General features: G+C 41.2%; 1 protein-coding gene across 3 annotated transcripts in view; it reads left to right on the forward strand.

The window, feature by feature from the left end:
• RBFOX2 (RNA binding protein, fox-1 homolog (C. elegans) 2) overlaps positions 1-19712 on the forward strand; it is a 113382-nt gene that overhangs the window by 81023 nt on the left and 12647 nt on the right. For all 3 annotated transcript variants that reach the window (XM_010005768.1, XM_010005767.1, XM_010005769.1), the window contains 5 exons: positions 9180-9272; positions 12057-12117; positions 14454-14507; positions 14639-14731; positions 15840-15972. In XM_010005768.1, coding sequence (XP_010004070.1) covers positions 9180-9272; positions 12057-12117; positions 14454-14507; positions 14639-14731; positions 15840-15972 — 434 coding nt within the window. The remainder of the gene's footprint in view (positions 1-9179; positions 9273-12056; positions 12118-14453; positions 14508-14638; positions 14732-15839; positions 15973-19712) is intronic.

Genomic DNA, 19712 nt, shown 5'->3' on the forward strand with positions numbered 1-19712 from the left:
GGAATTAGTGTGATGAGGGGAAGGCAAAAGCTATTTTGGGGGCTGTCTCCCATTCCCTCTGACTCCAGACTCTGAACATGGTCATTTCTGGGCAGCATGTACAAATGCTCCTAGACACTCCTGTCTATAATGTGGGATCAGGTTCCCCAGCCTTTTGAACAGACAGGGAGTCAGTCACTTGAGCCTTCATACCAACCTGTTCACATTGCACTAGTGATGGGTGCCCTGTGGGGAAGGCAGAATATGGTAAACAGCTTTGTGTGATGGGAGACTGTAAGGATGAAGCCTACCATATTCACCCTCTGAACCACAATTTTGTTGCATTAAAATAATTCTATAAAAATACTGTCGTATCTCGTATGTGAAAGGATTTTATTTGCTAAAGTTGGCAGACTTACTCGGCACTTCTGAGATACTGTCCTTTCATGTTTGAGATACCTGATGCTTAATATAAGCATCCTCAGTCTACTTGCCGTGCCCTGTGTGGAGCTCTCCCCACTGAATTTGCATTCACACACCTAGTTTCATCTTACAGTTATATCGAGAGGGAGGTTTTTCTTGAGGGTTAATGGTAATTTATTTCTCTGGAGTTAAGATATGAAATGTTGCTCAGGTCAGCTGCAGAGAGATTCAGTGATCTTTGTCCTAATTGGCAATTGGTTCTCATCACGTAATCAGTATCACCACAATGACAAATTGATGTGATTCTCTCTCTGCCCAGGAGGTTCAGCACTGGAATAGCAGGGAATTTTGCAGGTCAGGAGCGAGGTGCATTGCCAAAGCTCTATGGGGGAAGCTTGCACAGTGCATGTCTATACTCTGCTTGACTTAATCAATGCTAAGATTCCCATTTTCAATTAAAACAAAATTTCCCTCCCTTCCTCCACACACGTGTGCGCACATGTGTGCATGCACACAAGAGATTTTGAAGTTGCAATTCAACTAAGCAGTTTGGTTTAGCGTCTATGCCTTTTGCTTGGATTTGAGGTTCACAGTCTTAAGGTGACCTCTTTGCTTCAACATATATTCTGGGGTATGTTTATGTTCAGAGCCCTCTGCAAATTTCCACCCGTGTTGCCCGAGATGCATTCTTAAATTCTTCAGTCTCTGTATTAACTGAAAACCAGAAAGCCATATATATACACACACAAAAAATTAGTGTTAGCTCTTTCCACATCTTTTGTTTGTACTTAATGCCGTGCTTTTGGTTTTGGTTTTTCTATTTTAATAAGACAAGTAAACTTCTATATGACTTGCTTAGTTTTACTTCCCTATGTAGATAAAAATCTATATGCTTTACCAAAACAATCAGCTATGCTGAGTTTGTAAATATTTATTCTGCTCTCTACTGTTCTGATATTTATAGGCCAGAGCTATCTGAATTAGTCTTGATTTTAGTCATTTCTGTTTGGCTTTGGGAATAGCCTCTAGCCCCTGTTGAATCCCTACTGGTTTGAATGTAATTCCAAAAAAGAAAGAACAAAGATAACTGGCTTGGTGAAGTGGTGAGCTGTATCCTTCATACCACACTGCCTGTGATTTCCAGAACAGTGTTTTGCTGTCCACACATGAACTTCACGTGCTCTCTCTCTCCCATCCATACAGCCATGTATTAAACACTGACATCTGCCCTCTCCCTTTTAGGCAATGCTAATGTTGGAGGCTTTCTGTGAAGACTTAATTTATGACTATGAAAAGTGCCTTCTTGTGCAGTTGTTAAAGACCAAGGCTTCTGGTTTTCAGTTAAAACAAAAATTATTGCTGAAGAGTTCCTTGATGAATTTTGTCCCAAACCCTTGATAAATACATGAAAAAAAATGATCCAAAGATACGTTCTTCCAGACCTTGACCATGCAGTTTTCTACTGCTTCTTTGTCATCTTGCAGCAAAAAGCAGTTGCAAAACTAATAGCCTGTATGAGGGATGGGGTAGAATATGAACAGACTGAGAAAACACCTAAAGAGTAAATTTATGGTATCTTTGCATCCTTCTCTACCCAAAATAATTCCTGTTTTAAGAAAAGAATGCAAGATTATTCCTGCTTAGCATGAAAATGGGAGGCCCCTGTGTTTGAGTGGGGTGTAGCTGCACGACGCACCTGGTATTCACATAATAAAACAGTTTTTGGTGATCTGATGGTGAAGCAAAGGAAATGGATCTTTCTGGAGGCCACTCACTCACTCTTGGGTTCTTCCTCCACCTTAGGAAAAAAATAAATCTGAATGCATTTTTCTGCCCTGTGGTTTCCATTCTAATATAATGATATGAAACCTCTTTCTCTTCTTCTTCTCTTCTCTCTTGGGAATCCGAAAGCAGATGCTCCTGCTGCCTGCCTTGTGCTGTGTTCTCAATGCTCCCTTCCCTGGGTTCCTAAGGGTTGTGGAGTTTTGTGTAAATGTTTTGTAAATATTTAAAAGGTACAGTGGTCAATCCCAAACTGCCCTGGGTTCACCCCCACCCAGTGTACAGTGGGGTTGAGCAGCGCTTTGTCCCTGCTGAGCTGTGGCAGGAGATCTCTGCTGGGATCACTTCAGTGCTGGTCGGTAGGAGGGACTGGAGGAAGTGTGTGGATTGCATTCTTCCTTTTGAATCCACCTGAGATGACCAGGCAGTTTTCTTTGACAGCCTGGGGAAACTATATCAAACTGGCTTCATCTTTAGGATCTCTGTGTTAGGAGAATTTGGTGACCAAACAGAGCCAGCTGTATGTGTCTGTCACAGCCACCTCACACCTCAGGTTCTTGCATTTGGCTTAGGAAATGTTATTTGTTGACTTTCTGTATCACAACAGAGTAGGAAGCAGTTAATAATTAGTTTTGCTGATTCTGCTCTCAAAGCAATCTGAATTCTTGTTTCCTAACTCAATTTCTGCCCAGATCCAATCTATTTAGTAGGATTATATGGGCCCTGGTAGACTTCATACTGATACTGCTTTGCTACATATGAGAAACAAGATACAAACTTTAAACATCCCTTGAATTTAATTTTGTTTTATTCTTGTTTAATAGGATGACATCAGTCTTCCCTTGATGTGTTTGGGTTTTTTTTTGGCTTCCAGGAAAAGAGCTGTTTGTTTCATTTATCCTGTTTACCATTACATTTCTAGTTCTGACCCGTGTAAGTGCCTTTAAATAGCATTCTGCTCATTGTTGCAGTTTACCATGCACTTCACTGAACCATGAATAAAACACCTCCAGAGGAAGTCAAGAGAGCATATTCCTGCTCCTTTTGTTAGTGGAGATGCATCCTCTAGATGCATATTTTGGCACTGTTGTGCTGAACTGAACAAGTGGACATATTTGCAGAATTAATGCAGCCTGCCTGTGTAACAAGTACCCTGTGGCATTCATATTGCTGCAGAGAAGGGGATTCCAAACTCTTTGCTCATCAGCTGCATATTGTGTGGCATTCCAAGATGTGCCCTTGATGACGTTCAGAGACCAAGAGTGCGTAAGCATGCAGCAAAATCTTGGCTGAAGAGGGAGCATTTTTTTGTTTGTTGGTTAGGTTTTTAAATGGTAAGAGTTCATAGTAGCGCAGGTTGCAAATATGTGGTTTTAGGGTATTGTATGTTTATGTCTCTCACTGCCTTCTCCCAAGTTCTTGTATAGGACTGAAGTGTCTAGAAGGGCTTCATATTTAATTAAAAAATTGGTTGTATTGGCTTTCTTGTCTTCACAAAGAAATTGCATCTATTGGTGAGTGGAGTTCTGTAAATAAGCCTGTGCTAACTAAAAACTTGTCCAGAAAGCTGTGAAGAAACAGTGGGTTTTTTTATGTTTGCAGTTAATTTTAGTTTAAGGTAAGAATATGAATTTAGGTTTCCATAAGTGTGCCTAAAAAGACTGTGCTTCGCATGTGCATTTATTTCTTCTTTGAATGGATTCGGTGCTCTGAGCTGAGCTACTCTTGTTCCAGGACTTAGTTTCCACTTAATGAAATAGGTACAACCTCTTGTTGCATAAAATAAGTTAGAGGTCTTGTTTTCATTTTATTTCTGTTTTTAGAATTTTTGTTCAGATATCATCAATTGAGCCAGAAATACAGTGTTATTAACACAAAGAGGCTTAATAGCGAATTAAGTACTGGTGACCAGTGTTGCTTTCTCAGGTCACCAAATCCCTTTATAATGGCAGTGGCATGAAGGAAATGTGACCTATGTCCCTTTATCCTAGTGCAGTGAAGTACAGTTTTATGCCTTCAACTCTGTGATGCCAAACTAATGAGTTAAATTAGTCCATACATTGAACTGATTTATTTAAACTTGAATAATTAAGGCTGGAGTTGATGCCTTGATAGTGTAAGTACTGCTCCTGTGGGAGCACCTTCCCAGTAGTGCTTGTTTCACTGCTGCGGGAGTTGAATCCAGGGTGCTAAATTAGCAACAAACCTGATGAAGCAGAGAGTGAGAGAGAGAGGAATGAGCTTGTCCTCTGCCTGTTTAGCTAGTTGAACTCACAGACCACACAGTAAGATCCACAATTGATCAAGGGGAGGAGGAGGAGCACACAACCAGGGACGACACGGGGTTGAGACACCCTTGACCTGAGTTGGCTGGAGCAGCTCTCAGAGTCCCAAGCTCTCACTCCCAGTGCTGCTGGCCAGGCTCCCGTCCTTCACTCCTGACCTCTACCACTTCCTCAGTTCTGCAGGAGGGATTGGCAGTGGAGCAACACAACAAGCTGGGTTGGGGAAATGATCCAGCTTAAAAATAGCTTCACAGGGTTTTTTTGAAGATACATTTATAGGGGTTTTTTTAGCTGGATTAATTATTGAATCTGATTCACCAGATTGCACAGGTACACAGACCTCCTTTACGCACATGTGCCTTAACCACACTCAGAAGTGCAGCATAGGGGCAGAGTGGAGCTGGAAGAGCTGCTGAAATGGTTGCAGCTTTGGTTTATGCCGATTCCCTCACCAATCTAAAGTGTGCATTTCATTGTGTAACTTCAGTCATGTGTTTCTGAACTTTGTGCTGTGTTTTCTGTCCGTGCATTCAGTCCTGCTCATCTCAGGTGGATTATAGCTGAAACCCTCCTACTCTCTCCAGACGCCTTGGAAACGGGTAGCCGAAATTGTTGTCTCCTTGGCCGTTTTTCAAGCTCCTAAATGTTTATTATGGAAATAAGGAGAAAAACCTACCGCCCACAAAAACAACACAAAACCAACCAACCAAAAAAACCCAAAAACAAACCCCAAACCAAAACTTGGTTAAAAATGAGCACAGCAGCAGATGATGGCAAGGCTGGTTGCTGGCTGCGTGCTGCAGTGGTACTAGGCAAAGACGCTGCTGCTGAGGTGACTGGTCTAAAATCTGTGACAAACGAAGGGTTAACAATGCATGGATTTCAAGGGGCTCTGTTTAGTTTCCTTTGGTTTTCTTTTATTTATTTTTTATTATTATTTTACTTTATTTTTTTGTTGTTCTTTTTGTTTAATTCCTGTGTTCTGACCACACCCAGGAGAACCGTCTGCTTTTGATTTCTCCCTTTACGGTTACATGGTAAATTTTCTTTCTCATTCTTCAGAGATGGAAACGTTCAAATACTATATATATATACATTTATTTATTTTTTTTTCTCTGCTCATCATGTTGCTTGTTATTTATTGCAGAGTCTGAGGCCAGACTAAAAGGGTGGCAGTTACTCGGTCTCTTCAGGCCCTTTGAATAAACCTTTGGGTGAAAAGGGGTTAGTCTGGCACTGCAAATTACTCACTAGTCCTAAAAAATGTTTGCTGGGATTATTTTGTGTTTGCTGGGTACATTGAGGCTTTAACTTATTTTCTGCCTGGAAGAAGTTCCTGGCAGTTGCTGATGGAGAGGAATAATAGAAAATTTCAGCCTTGTTATTGTGACAAACTTATTAAATCCCAACTATTTGTATAATCTAAATGTTAGAAATGTTAAGTCATCTTTTACCCAGGATGGTATCTTCCCTTCTGGATCCATACCTACTGCTCTGGAGCAAACCAGTACCTGCTATAAGGCTACACCAATAAATACTGGACATCTGCTACTTATTTTTTTTCCTTTTATTTTTTTTTTTTCTTTCTTTGTTTTTTTTAAGGACAAGACAACCTTGGGAGGGAAAACTGAGAATTGTTTGTTGTATATGCATTTAGGTGCAAATTAATCCCTATTCTTTACAGGTCGTCTGTGAGAAGGAATTAAAAATATATGTATGTGCTTTTTTCTCTCCCACATCAAATATATGTATATGTATAATTGCTAGCTTTTAAACTTAGAAGTAACAAAAATGTCAAACATGGCTCACCTATTTTCCTGATGAAAATTTGAGTGTCTAAGAGATGAATTAAGATGACAAACCAAGGGGGCACAAATACTGACTCTGCCATAGTCAACTATGTAAAGCATTTTAATTCAGTATTGACATGAAATGGTTCTCAACAAAGGGAGGTGCACCAGCTGACTCTTATGTCAATAAAACAAAAATGGTGGTTAATTAGTTATGTTCAGAATCAGATGTATTCTGTTTTAATTCACATTATTGATTATTTTCATAGTCTGCCTGGGGATTGTACCCTACATTGAGTTGAGTTATTAAAAATATTTTACATTCCTAATCAGTTTAAGGATATTTAATAATAATGGGGTTTTAAAAATCCCATCCATATTTCACTAATTGCAAACAAATGTGAATTAAAATAGTCTTAGTTGGTTTCTAGCCTGCACAAATTAATATCTTAAAAATTACCTTCCCTCTGCTCTCCAGCTTTTGGTTTGCATCATCACTGAAGACATAAATTTCATTCAGTCTCCACAGGCTTGTCTAGAACAAACAGAAATTTTAATGTAAAAAGAGAAGAGGGAAATAGAGATTCCTGTTGCAATGTTTACCTGCCCCACTCCCTCAACCTTTAAAAATGCTTTTTCTGCATTATATAGAACCAGAGGGAAAGGTGTTGATCTATTTCTCAGTCTTGCCTTTCTCTGTAGGGATTCTTTGAAGCAGGCACAAAACCTTGTCCCTTCATAATCAGCTTTGCTATTACACCCCCCATACCCTCCTGGTTCCCTGCAACATATTTGAGAGTTATCTGCCATTGGGCTGTTGTTAGCCCTTATCTCTTCTAGTTCCAGTTTTAATTCATTTTATCAGAAAACTTTTATGCTATTCTGAAAAAGGCATAAATCTGTTATTTATATAGCTTTTGATTTATAGTTGGTGAAAGGAAATAATCTGAAGCTTTAGATTGGATTGGAATCCAAAGAAGTGCTCTTGTTGGGTCTCGGCGTTGCAGTACTTGACTAAGTTATTTTATTATTGCTGTTCATGGGGGAAAGAACAAAAAAACGCCTCACATTTTGCAAATGTGAAACAGTTTTGTGCTGGAAACCTAGCTGTGGATAGTAAAGGCCAGCATGTGAAACAGTTTAGTCTTTTTAAGATTAATATTATAAAGGCCTATAAAAAGCACTTGAAGAATGATGGGTTGCTTGTGTCTTGTTGCTAACAGCACTTAGAAACCAAGGTACTATTTTTTGGGACAGCCCAGTCCATAAAAACTGGACCCTGAGCTGCATGGAGGGGTCTGTGTGGCTAGCATGCCATTTCCCTCACAAGGCATTGCTGTGGTTTAGTTCCATCACCTCACTCTCCAGTTAGTATCAGGAGTTCCCAATGCATCTTGTGCAAGCTTTGTTCTTCCTGCTCCTGAGGGTATCAGAGCCAGCACATACTACTCTTTGTACATGAACTGGTATTTCCTTTGTACCAAGCCATAGGAGCCAGTTACTTCTGCTCTTAAGATAACCTAAAAGCAGAATGCAACAAGGTTTTTTGTTTGATCCCACTTCCTGTAATGGCATGAAGAACAGCTCACCATAGTTGTCTGTAGTAAAGTACCATTTGTTAATAGTTAAAATCCTGACATGACTTAGTCACCTTGGCTCTGTTTTAATGTCAGTGCCCTCATCTTTGTGGAAGGAAGCATGTTCTCTTACCCTGCCCTGCTATGTGACTGCATGAGCTGGCAACAGCATGAGCATGTGGGACAGGCACCTTTCATGTGCCTTCATGGATTCAGTAAAATTAAATTCATCTAACTAAAGGGACATTTCAGTAGCCCTTGATCCTTTGTGGTGGCTCCAAGCAGGGTGTGTCCATTTTTCTCAAACTTCATGGTCTAACTATGGAGGTATTTGTTGCTATCCACGGCACAGAGGTTACCATCTCAGAACAAAGCCAAGTAGGGTGGGTGGCAGGGTTGGAGGGAGGTAGCAGTAGGTCGGGAGTGTCAGACAAAGCCTGCCTGTACTGATGAATTGGTCTTTAGGAGTTTAGATTTACACTCAAGTCCAGCACAGTACTTGCAGATAGAAAAAAATTTTAAACTGCAGTATGTGATACTCTGAATCTTAATGTTAAGTGATGTTTAATTGATGGTGCCACCTAGAAGCCCTGCTTACTTTCAGGGCCCCGTGCGTTATTAGGGAAGTTACAGGCATAGGAGTAGACATGAGCTGTGCCCCGAAGAGCTTACAAGGGATGCTTTACAAACAGCCCTTCCTCTACACAGTTTTCTAAGGTAGGTAATTATTATTGTCTCCATTTTACAGGTGAGAAAAGCAAGGTTCAGTGTTTGATTTGCCCAAAGCTTCACAGAATTGCTGGTGCCAGGCATGAACTCAGATCGCTGCTTGCTCTCATAACAGTTTCTGATGAGAACAAAGTGCTGCTCAGTGTTGATGTCCTGTACTGTGTCTGGGGTGGGTGGGGGGTCCCACAGAGCATGCGTGTTAATTTCCAGAGGGGAGAGAGGCCCCCTTGGGCTTGACCAGCTTCCCTGTGATGGAGCAGGGTTTAGTGTTTTTAAGCCAACAAACAAAACAAGCAAAAAAAAAAATAATTAAAAAAAAAATTATTCTCGAGTAACTTTGTACTTCTTTTTTGGTCTGGCCTCAATTGCTTTTATGTTTTCTTTTTTTTTAATTACTCTTATTCTTATTATGATTACAGTTCCTTTATTTTATCAAATTTTATTTCTTTCATTTATGAAACATGCATGAACCAACAATGTGACTCTAGGAGGTTATTGCTGAGTTGTGCTGATGTCGATTTCATACTGTGATATTTTTTCTCTATTTACCTAGAGATCAGTATTTCAACATATAACGATGTGCATGTTTTCCCCCCTTCTCCCGCTGCATGCAGGGATTCGGGTTCGTAACTTTCGAGAATAGTGCTGATGCAGACAGGGCCAGGGAGAAATTACACGGCACCGTGGTAGAGGGCCGTAAAATCGAGGTGCATGTCTTCAGTAATTCAATTTCTTCTTTATATTTATTCTTTTGATTTCTTTTTGTGTCTTGCCTCACTTATTTCACATTTGGATCCCAGTCTTGTGTGTGTGTGTGTGTTTGTGTCCGTGTCCTTCACCTCCCTGCACTGAAATGTATAAAATTTTACACCCCTTATGGAATACTTTTATTGTTGATTTGGGTATTTTTTTTTTCCTTTTCTTTCTTCTTTTATTAATTTTTTTTCCCCACCCACTCCAAATTTTTGCCCTTCTGCTGTCTTGATTTTTCCTTTGCTTCAGTTTGCAAGGCTCTGATTTCCATGTCCAGGCCTGAACAAAACTAACTGAAAGAGTACTGTCTGACTTCTGACTCTGTGTCCAAAAGGAAAAAAAAAAAAAAAAGCAGGGGGCCAGCCAGTATCCTCTCCTTCCTCTGAGGCCAGTTCTCCTCCACACAAGTGTGAGATGATGCCCGTGGTGGGAGGGTGGGGGAGACACGGGGCAGAAGCCCCAAGTGGACTGTGCTATACGCACTCTTGGTTTCTTCACCTGCTCACAGTCAAGAGTTGGCTTGGTGAGAGCTAATCCTTACAGTTTCTCCCTGTCACCACAGGGGACTGAAGGATTAATGTTGGCTGACCAACGTGGCCATGTGTCGGGCATGCCTGGTGTTGACCGGTTTGCTGTTCCACTGTGTTGAAGGCTAACTGGCGTCTTCCTTCTTTCCCTCTTTCTTTAAAAAAAAAAAATAATAAAAAAATTTAAAAAAAAAATCAAAGAGTACAAATATTAAAACAAGCCACCGTTTTTGAGTAAGATGTCTGCATATTTTGCCTTTTTTTTGTTTTGTTTTTTTTATTTCCCTTTTCAATGGTTTAGCGTTTAGGGCCCTTCACTTGACAAAAAAAACTTTCCATGGTAACTATACACAATGCTGGCGATGGTACGAGTTGGCGGTAAGTGAAACAAAAGCACTAGAGAAGAAGCTTTTTTTATTATTTTTTCTTAAAATTAAAAAAAAAAGAAAACAAGAAAGAAAAAAATCCATCTGCCATCTCACATTAACACTACGAAATGTGATTTGACTTGTTGTCCCCACCCACCCCCTTCCCCCTTCTCCCCCTTTTATTTTCAATGCTGTTGAGTAATGCCGCCTGGACTTTGGATGTACATATCGTTTTGTAGCAGTCTGAGCTGTTTGATTACTGACTTCATGGTGATTTCCCCTTGCACATCTTACTCAGAGTTACTGAACTCCAGTTTGGCTGGTTTTTATTAATGCACCCATTTCCTCTTCTTTCTCTCCTTCCCCTTCTTTCTTGCTGCTCTTTCTTTCTGAGACCTGTTTGTAGCTGTTACTGTTTGTTTTCTTTCTTTTTCTTTCTCTCTCTCTCCCTCTCCCCAGTTTATTTCTTTACTTGGTTAAATGCAGCTGTTGGTCTCTGCTGACTGGTGGTTTCTGATCGGTTCTGGCAATTTTTCCTTTAAGTGCTTGTGTTGCACTTTGCTGTAGCAGCTGATTTCAGGCACTGCTCCATCTTAATGACTGTCTGTGAGACCCTATCTCCTCCCTCCTCCCCTCCCCACCCTCTGAATCAATTGTGGTTTGTTGGTTTTGTTTTGTTTGTTGTTTTTTTTTTTCTTTCTTTCTTTTATCTGTGTGTGTTTAACTGCATGCTCTCAGTCTCATCATTGTTGTTTCCCATTCTTTCTTTTTAAATGTGTAATGTTTCTATTGTTTTGAGGCTGAAACGAGAGTAAATGTAGCTCCAGACTCCCCACCCTGTGTATGCTCACCATTTGTAAGTCTCAAGGGCTCGAGGCAGCTTTTATTTTTATATTTTTTATTTTTATTTACTTCTTCACCCTGGCCTTAGTTCCCATTTGGCTTTGGTTTTGATTGATTATATTTAAAGACTTCACCCTCCTTGCAAGAACTCTGAGGCTGTCTGACATGGGGCTGCGGTAACTTGGCTTCCAAACTGGTCCATCTTTTCTTTATCAGCACCATCTCTGTGGTAACACTCCACTTGCTTGAGCAATCAAACTGCTTGGAACTATGCAGAGCTCTGTAAAGAGGGTGGAGGGCACACACACACAAAAAAAAAATAAGACCCAGATTTACAGCTGTGCATTTCTTCTTTTTGGTCCATGAGATTTGTGACAAGGAAAAGTATAATTTGGAAAAAGATTTGAAAATTATGGGGAGGAAATCGGTGAATGCAGACCATGCAAATGCTTGGTGGCATTCCAGAAATCAAGCCTTGGGAGTTCAAATCTAACAGTGATGGACTCCAGGCTACCTTTTTCTATTTAAACAATATGCCTGCCAGTGACCTGCAGGGCTCTGATCCCAGTGGTGAGCTGGGCGAGTGGTGAGAAATAAGTCAGCTTGTGCATCACCCGTTTCAGTTCCCCTGCCCTGGGCTGCAGAAATTCTTGCTGCCTCTTGAACAGAACCTGGACAAAACCTTCCAGTTTTGCCCTTTCAATCACTGAGCTGAATATAAGCACTCCCCAAGGGGTGGCAGAGAATCTGCCCTTTACTCTCGTTGGCCTTTTGTTTAATGCATAATTTTAAAGTGCCATGTTTAGCTGTAAATTTTATAATTAAATGGCAACAGTTAAAAGTAATTTAAATATTGCATTATTGTAAAATTAGTTGTTTAAATTTTTTTTGCTCAGAGAAGTATAGTGTGTATGTGTGTGGTATCTGAGAGTTTTCCGTCGTTTTCCCTAACATCCTGTGCTTCCTTCCCTCTCCTCCCCCTCCCCTTTTTTACTTTTAGGTTAACAATGCCACAGCTCGAGTGATGACCAATAAGAAGATGGTCACACCTTATGCAAATGGTAAGAGAGACTGTACTAATGATGAGGTGAAAGGTTTGAAGAAAGACAAAAAGTTCCTGGTGAGGGAAAAATCATGGCGTCTCCTCAGAACAACAACAAAAAACCCCCAACCAAGAGAAAACAACAGCAACCCCACAAACCCTGATTTCTAGTGTTATTCTAAGTGTGTATGGAGGACTGCCATGTTACAGATGGAGAAGTAGGGACAGAGGAGTAGGGACATGCCCATCGTGGCCAAGCTAGGAAAAGAAACCAAGGATGGGTTTCCTGTCACTGCTGCAAGCTGATGCTGTACAGTGGATGTGCAGTGCTTCTGAGTCTCACTGCCATCAGGTTGGTACCTAAATATGAATGCAGAAGCATCACTTGGGGTATGTAATTGGATATACCTCAGTTTAGGTTCTAACTGTAAAAATACAGCTGTCCCCAAGCAGCCTGGAAAACAGACACATTGCAGTGCTTGTTTGCTCACTTTTTGCTATAGACTGTGCTGCTTTTCAATAATTTTCCAGTGAACTGAATAGAAAAAGACAAAGTTGTCTGGGTAATGAAGAATCCTGTTTCATCAGGATATTTTGGTTCTTTTGTCTGTGCAGTAATTTTACTGCATAGGCACATATAGCATAAAAACTTGTTCTTCTCACGACAGAACTGAAATGCTGCTTTGCAGATTTTTGAATTTTTGTCCTGAAACAGTTAGGAAAATTCTTTTTGGTCTGAAAATGTTCCCAAACAGCTTCAACATGGGAGGAAGCTGCACATATGTATCTGCTAGTATAAGAATCCATTTTGATTACAGCGTAAGACTCAGAAGTCAGAAGATAGAAATTTTATTTGTGACTCTGCTATTGACTTGTGTGGCTCTAGGCAAATAAATCTCTTTTTGGTTGCAAAACTGGGGAAAAAGAGGCAAGCAGAAAAGCTGGAATTCTGAGTCTTGTGTCTGAAAGGAATCAGAAGATTTTGTAGTAAACGGCAGTGGAGCCATGTTCTGTTGTCCTGAAAACAAGGGCAGAAAATGCATGTGTCTGGTAACGAAACGTGGCTCGTGGATAACCAGACAGAGTATTTTGCTTTTGCAGTCAGCTTTAAAGCTTCACAAAGGTATTGAGTAGTAGGCCAGGTTTAAGGCATGCTGATGAGTGGTCATATGACTGTTGTTAAATTTGAGGATTGATCCCAGTCATTGCCACCACTCAAGTATTTTGCCATCAAGGTGGGCAGTGCAGTGGCAGCATGCCCAGTCTTGTAGGGTGAGCGTGCATTGCATCTCTCGTTGATACTTGGCCAGCAGATGAAGGGGTGATGTTGATGGGCTGCATTCAGTTGTTCCTATGGTTTCTAGGCTGGTTAGAGGTGTTAAAATGCAGTAACTGTGCACCAGGACTCCAAGACAGTGGAAGGGTATGGATTTTATTTAAAAATACCTGTGTGATTGCTAGCTGAACAGCCGAGGTCCTCCTGAAAGGAGTGCTTTATAGAAGCCAGTCCAGAACATGATGTTAGCTTTGCACCCCTTGCTTCTCTCCCCAGTTAGAAGTGGGGCGAGGGGAGATGATAGATGTGTTTCTAGATCTGACTGGGGAGTGTGTTCGTCCTAATACCCCAGTGATTACCTCTTTAAGCACTGTTCTCTTGTAGGGTTTATGTTGATGGTTTGCAGTTCTTGCCAGTTATCCTGATAGTATTAAAATCAGTTCTCTGGTAAGGCTTTCAACTGGAAAGCAGAATAAAGATCGCAGGAAGTACTAAAATAACAAAGAGGAGAAAATGTGAGTTGAATAGACCGAATTGCTTTTCTGCACCATAGTTGCATAATTAAGTGAGTGAGGAAATTCAGATGTGGTTGCTTCTTAGCAGATTTCTAGCGAATAAGACATAGAGAGGTGTTTTGAGAATTTAAGGCTATAAATTGTCTTGCCTGGGATGGCAGTCTGGGCCAGTGGCTTAAGAGAGGCTTTAGATCTGCAGCATTTCTGGTGAAAGCAGGGAGGAGCTGGCTACAAGGCTTATGCAGGGAACGCAGGGTCGCAGGGTGCTTGTGGCGAATATGCATATAAGGTAGTTGGCATTCCCTCAGCAGTGCCTCTGCCTGCTGCAGATCAGCTGATGTTTTTGCTGTTCCCTCTGATACAGCCACCTGCACCTAGAACTTGACATTAGAAAAAGGCAGTTGGCCTCCATCTACACCAAGGGGGATTGAGGTGAAGCAGAAATTGGAAAGAGCTGTGCATGTGAAGCTGGGGCGCACGAAAGAGACCGTTCCCCCTACCCACGCTGCCTGCTCCTTCTCTTGGTGTAGATTCTGGCATTCACTGCAGTCTTTGTTGTTTCAGGTTGGAAGTTGAGTCCTGTGGTTGGAGCGGTGTACGGCCCTGAGTTATATGCAGGTAGAGCTTAAGTAGACACTTCCACTTCTGCCATTTAACTGCAGTGGTGTTTGTTTTATGTTCTCAACCTGCTATTTCTTTATAACCTTTTTACATTTTGTTTTTTTCTGTTCTTTTTAAAATTAAATTAGCATCCAGCTTTCAAGCAGATGTCTCGCTGGGCAATGACGCCGCAGTGCCCCTGTCAGGAAGGGGGGGTATTAACACTTACATTCCTTTAATCAGTAAGTAGCCCCTGTTGGCCCCTGTATTGTTGCTGTGCTTGAGTTAATGATGACCTGTTACCTTTCTTCTCTCCAGTCTGTATAATATATACTTGAAAGGATGGGTCTCGCTGGGAATGAGTTTATCTTGAGCCAAAGTATACTGTGCTGTGGCTGTAATTTGTTCATCTGCAGTGTGTTTCTGTACTGGTGAATGGGTCTTTGAGTGATGAGGAGGCTGCAGAACAAGGGAAGGGTGTGTGTGAGGAATAGGCCATTCCCTTGCTCCCCCTCCCCCTTTTGAAATCAAAGAAACCAAACAGACAAATCCCTAAAGTACATATTATACAAGCTGTTAAAGCGGGGCCCCCAGTGGCATGCACCTGGACGCACTTCAGGTTGAGTGTGCGCCCCAAGACTCCTTCCCTCTTGGTATCTGTTGATTACACGTTTGCAGATGCCTCTGAGGTTTTTCATCATTTCATCACAAGCCAGTTTACTCCATTGTAAAGCGTTAATAAAGCTGGCTTCGCTTTACGTGGAGCCAGTTTCTGGTCACACTTGTTAAATGAATGTGGGCTCTCAGTAAACTGGCACTTTATGGGAAATTTCTGCTGCTGTTATATGGGCTATCTTGTCTTTCAGGCTTTAAAATGAACATACAGAGGATTGGGTGGCAAAGAGTGGGAGGGGAAAGGAGGGAAGAGACTGATGTAAGTTGGTTGACTTTAAGGGCCTCTTGACAAATTATTTTAAAGAGCCTCTGCAGTTTTGGAAGAGCCGCCTGCTACATTGATAGTAACTCTCTGCGCTTCTCGGACTCTAACCAGACTGCATGGCGGTGTCAAAAGTCGGGGGGATTTGTACCCTGTTTGTGGTGGGTGAGGCATGCCAAAGCATTAACCTCTTGCATGCCAAACCTCTCTGCAACCCCTCTTCCCCCAAAGGCCATGGTGTAGCAGGAAGTATGTATCGGATGCTTGCTGGGTTATAAGCATGCCCCTCTGCAGGACTGATGCAAAACGTCCCACCGCTGTGGAGCTATTGTGTCACTTTGTTTGAAGCAAGCAATTGTTCTGTGGGAAGCAGCTCGGATCCTTTTCACCCTCCACCTTGTCTGTCTTTGCAGTTCCAGGCTTCCCCTATCCAACTGCAGCCACTACAGCAGCCGCATTTCGGGGAGCCCATCTGAGGGGCCGAGGAAGGACAGTGTATGGGGCAGTCCGGGCGGTACCTCCCACAGCCATCCCTGCCTACCCAGGGTAAGCACTGGTCATGAGAGCAGAGTGCTCTGCACAACCATGTCAAATAGCTGATTGGTTAACAAAAAAATAAGATTGTCTGGATGGTGAGAGTCAGGATATCACTAGTGCCAGAGCATTCTGCACACTGTTCCATCTGGTCAGGGCAAATCTTAATTTTTCCATGTTATGTTCTTGACTGAAACAATTTTCAGTACTTGAAACAGCTTAAAGAGCTGATGGATTTCTTAAAATTTCTCAATTTGTCTATGTGGCATTTGTCATCCGTTGACCCAATACATTATAGCGCTGCTGAGAAGGAAGCAAAGAGAGAAGGTCTGAAATTTCCCAAAATGTTTCACTCTTTGCACTCCATTTGTGTTTTTGTATCCAGAAATGAGGAATATTACCCATTACCTTCATGCCTCACCATCTGGCAGTAGGACAGAGAAGAGCCAGTTACCCACAATGGATTTGCTTTCTTTGTTGGAGAGGGTTTAAAAAGGTTTAAAACAAAGATTAGTAAAGTCCATTAATTTAAAATTGGGAGTGTTTGGGATATAAGGGAGAATGAAAGTGCAGCGTTCTAACTGTTGTGTGAAGCAATGGTGAATTCATGGCCTTAGCATTCTTTGCCCTCTGATTTTTCACTGGTACTGCAGTGGAATAGATGCTGTTACAAAAGAGTATTCTGCTATTTAAAAATATAGGGAAGTAAGTTTATATGTGAATTCTGTTTGTTTAAGCAGGATGAAATGACAGATAAATCAGAAAATCCATTCTAAACTGACTTCTTTGTTTCTGGAGTTGGGGATGCTCTGTGCATATTCCCTGTTTCTGGAATTTTACTTACCATATTTTCCAGGCAACATTCTCAGAAAGAATAGGAATGAATCCTCCAATACAGAGAAGTGGATGGACCCTTTTTACCTTTACACTAGCCCCAAAATAGAAGAAAACAAATTTTAAATCTTTTATTACAAAGGGGAAGTGGAAGCCCCACACATCAGTGCAAGGAGCTGACCTGATATGCGCTGGATAAGCTTGCAGTACCTTCTGTAGCATATTAAGTGATGAGAGTTACTGTGGCTCTCTTTCTAGAGTTCAGTCTGATATTTCAAGTGGAGTTTAAGGAAGCAAGCTGTGGTGGTCCTGTATCTGTCTAGCTTTGCTCTTGGGCAAATCTGGCAATGTTTGTATTTAATTCACCAGAAGACTTTAAATGAAACCTTTTGTCTGAACAAATTTGCCTTCCAAACTGTGTTTCTTACGGGTTTTCAGAGGCACCTCCTTTTGTCACTGCTCCTAGTTCATACTCTATATCCTCTAACCATAGCCTCTAACCTGCAACTTGGCTGTCTGTTGAGCTAAAAAAATTACCCAGTCTGGTATTATTAGGAAATGCTCCACAGTAAAACAGAGAAGCAAAGCCGAGCTAAGTGCTACTGTCTAGCAGAATGTGAAATACTTGCACGGGGGAGGGGAGATGCTCACTTCATCCCTGGGAATAATGACTGGAGCATTCATAGCAAGAGGCTATCACAAGTGGCTCAGTGGGAGGGACTCTAGGCTTGTCTTTATAAATCCAGCCTGAGTCCCATATAAAAGATTTATTTCCGTTTCAAATATGGGCCAGGCTCCAATGATTTGCTCTTCCAAATACTGTCTCATGACTGTGTTTACTTTTGTTGAGTTTGTCTGACCCTGCTGACTGAATTCTTGTCTTCATGGGCAGTGTACTATCCACTAAACATTTGCAGGGCAGCAGCAAACAAGGCAGGTTCACAAATAGCCCAGAGCTGCCCTAGTCCTATGCACTGGAATGTAATTAGCCAATTCTGGTGTTTTTTGTCCTCATAGTGTGAATCTGTACAAGATCTTATGCAGAAGGAATTTGATTCCTTGTGAAATAATACAAAATGCGCTGTTCAGTTCCATGTTGCAGTAACCTGTAGGACAAGCACCATCAGCCTCCATGGAATCAGGGGCAGGCAGACATTCCTGACATTTTACCCTGCATCAGTTGCTTTCTTCCTGGCCAGTGGAAAGATGACACTGCAAGATCAGTCAGCAACACAACTGATCAAGACATAGTGAGTAATGTGGAAGAAGACAGTAAAGTAAACTGCAAGTTAACTCAGACCTGGTAGAAGTAATTGGTTTTCACAGACCTCAGTGGTATTTAAGTTACAAAACTGAATGTTATCACTGCATTTGAGAGCTCAGCAGAATTAAAAAAATACAGAATATAGATTAGTTAAAGCTCGTTGGAATTGCCATACTGGATCAGACCTGAGGGCCATTTAGGTTAGAGTAAGTCTTGACAGTGTCTAGTGCTAGATACTCCAGAGGAAGGTGCGAGAAATTATGTTGTTCTTAATAGTTTTAACATTTATTTCAAGAACTCAAATGAAGATTTACTAAGGCATATGTGGAATGTACATACTTAAGTATGGACATGGGCATTTATCCAGGGAAGGCTATTCATACCTTAGAAAGCAATTGCTCAGACCATCAAAGAGAATGCGAGATAGTTACCCGAGTCTGACCTCAGAATACAAAGGCAACCTTCAATTTAAAACTAAGGCAGGATTCAATAGAAGGAAGGAGATGTTATAACCTCTGATATATAGTGTGAGTAAAACCTGTTCTGGAATATTGCCCTAATGTTTAGTGGGCATACTATATAAACAAGGATGCTGATAAATTACTCTTCAGACCAAAGCTGTGAGAATTAAATCAGTCTTAAAATAACTTTCCTACTGTGAAACTCTCAAAACTAAATAAGCTTGTTCCATTTTATGGAACTGTATGTTAGGCATTGACTTGTTTATGGTCATTAAGTACTAATATGAAGAGTATGCTTACTGCAATGAAGAATAATTTAGTCTATGAGTTTAAATGCATAGAGTATTCACTGACTCAAAGCCAAAAGTAGTTAAAAGTCAGACTAGATATACGGCAGTAGGGAGCTTTGGGGGTTTGGAGTGGCTTTTTGGTTCCTTTTACAACAAAGTCAACTGTTGGTACACCTAAATGATATGACAGCTGCTTTACAAAACCAGCGTATTTCCTTCTCCTGTGGATGTGTGTTAGCTCAACTAGTGGGCTTTCAGATGCCACTGAGATTTGATGGGCTGCTGGGCTGCTTTATGCTTCTGGTCAGTCTACGTAACTAGAATGGTCTCTCTGGTTCTCAAGTGAAGGAATTCTCTCAGTTTTTGCTAGCATTAAAAATCACAGGTATATTCTAACATATAAATAAACCTTGATAAGTTTCAGCCCTGGCAGTTGGTGTCAGTGAAGTTTTAACTTAAGGGCAGATGGAGGATGCACATGTGCTTTGTTGTTTGGACTTACTTGTTATTAGTAAGTTCTCATTGTTATTAGAAGTCTTACTTGTTATTAGTGTTCCTTGCAGTTTTCTCTGGAGAGCTGATGCTAGCATCTCTTGCTGACAGGATTCTAAGTTACAGGAATAGTGGCCTGATCCAATGTGGTAATGCTTATGTTCATCCAACAGATCGTCTTCAGAATAACTGTTAAAACTGCTAACCTGTTCATAAACCAACAGTCACTTCCTCTGTCATGCGTTTGCCTTTCCTGCAGGAGCAGGTGGAGTATCACTGCTAAAACACTCCTGATCCTAGATAGAGAACCCAGCAATGTAAGTCACTGCCCCAGGAGACAAATTTTTTGTTATATGGTTGTAAAAATTTAGCTTCAACAAAAAAGATCTTACGGCCTGCTTCTCCTGCTGA

This window comes from Chaetura pelagica, unplaced genomic scaffold (genome assembly GCF_000747805.2).
Source record: "Chaetura pelagica isolate M959 unplaced genomic scaffold, ChaPel_1.0 scaffold79, whole genome shotgun sequence".
NCBI lineage: Eukaryota > Metazoa > Chordata > Aves > Apodiformes > Apodidae > Chaetura > Chaetura pelagica.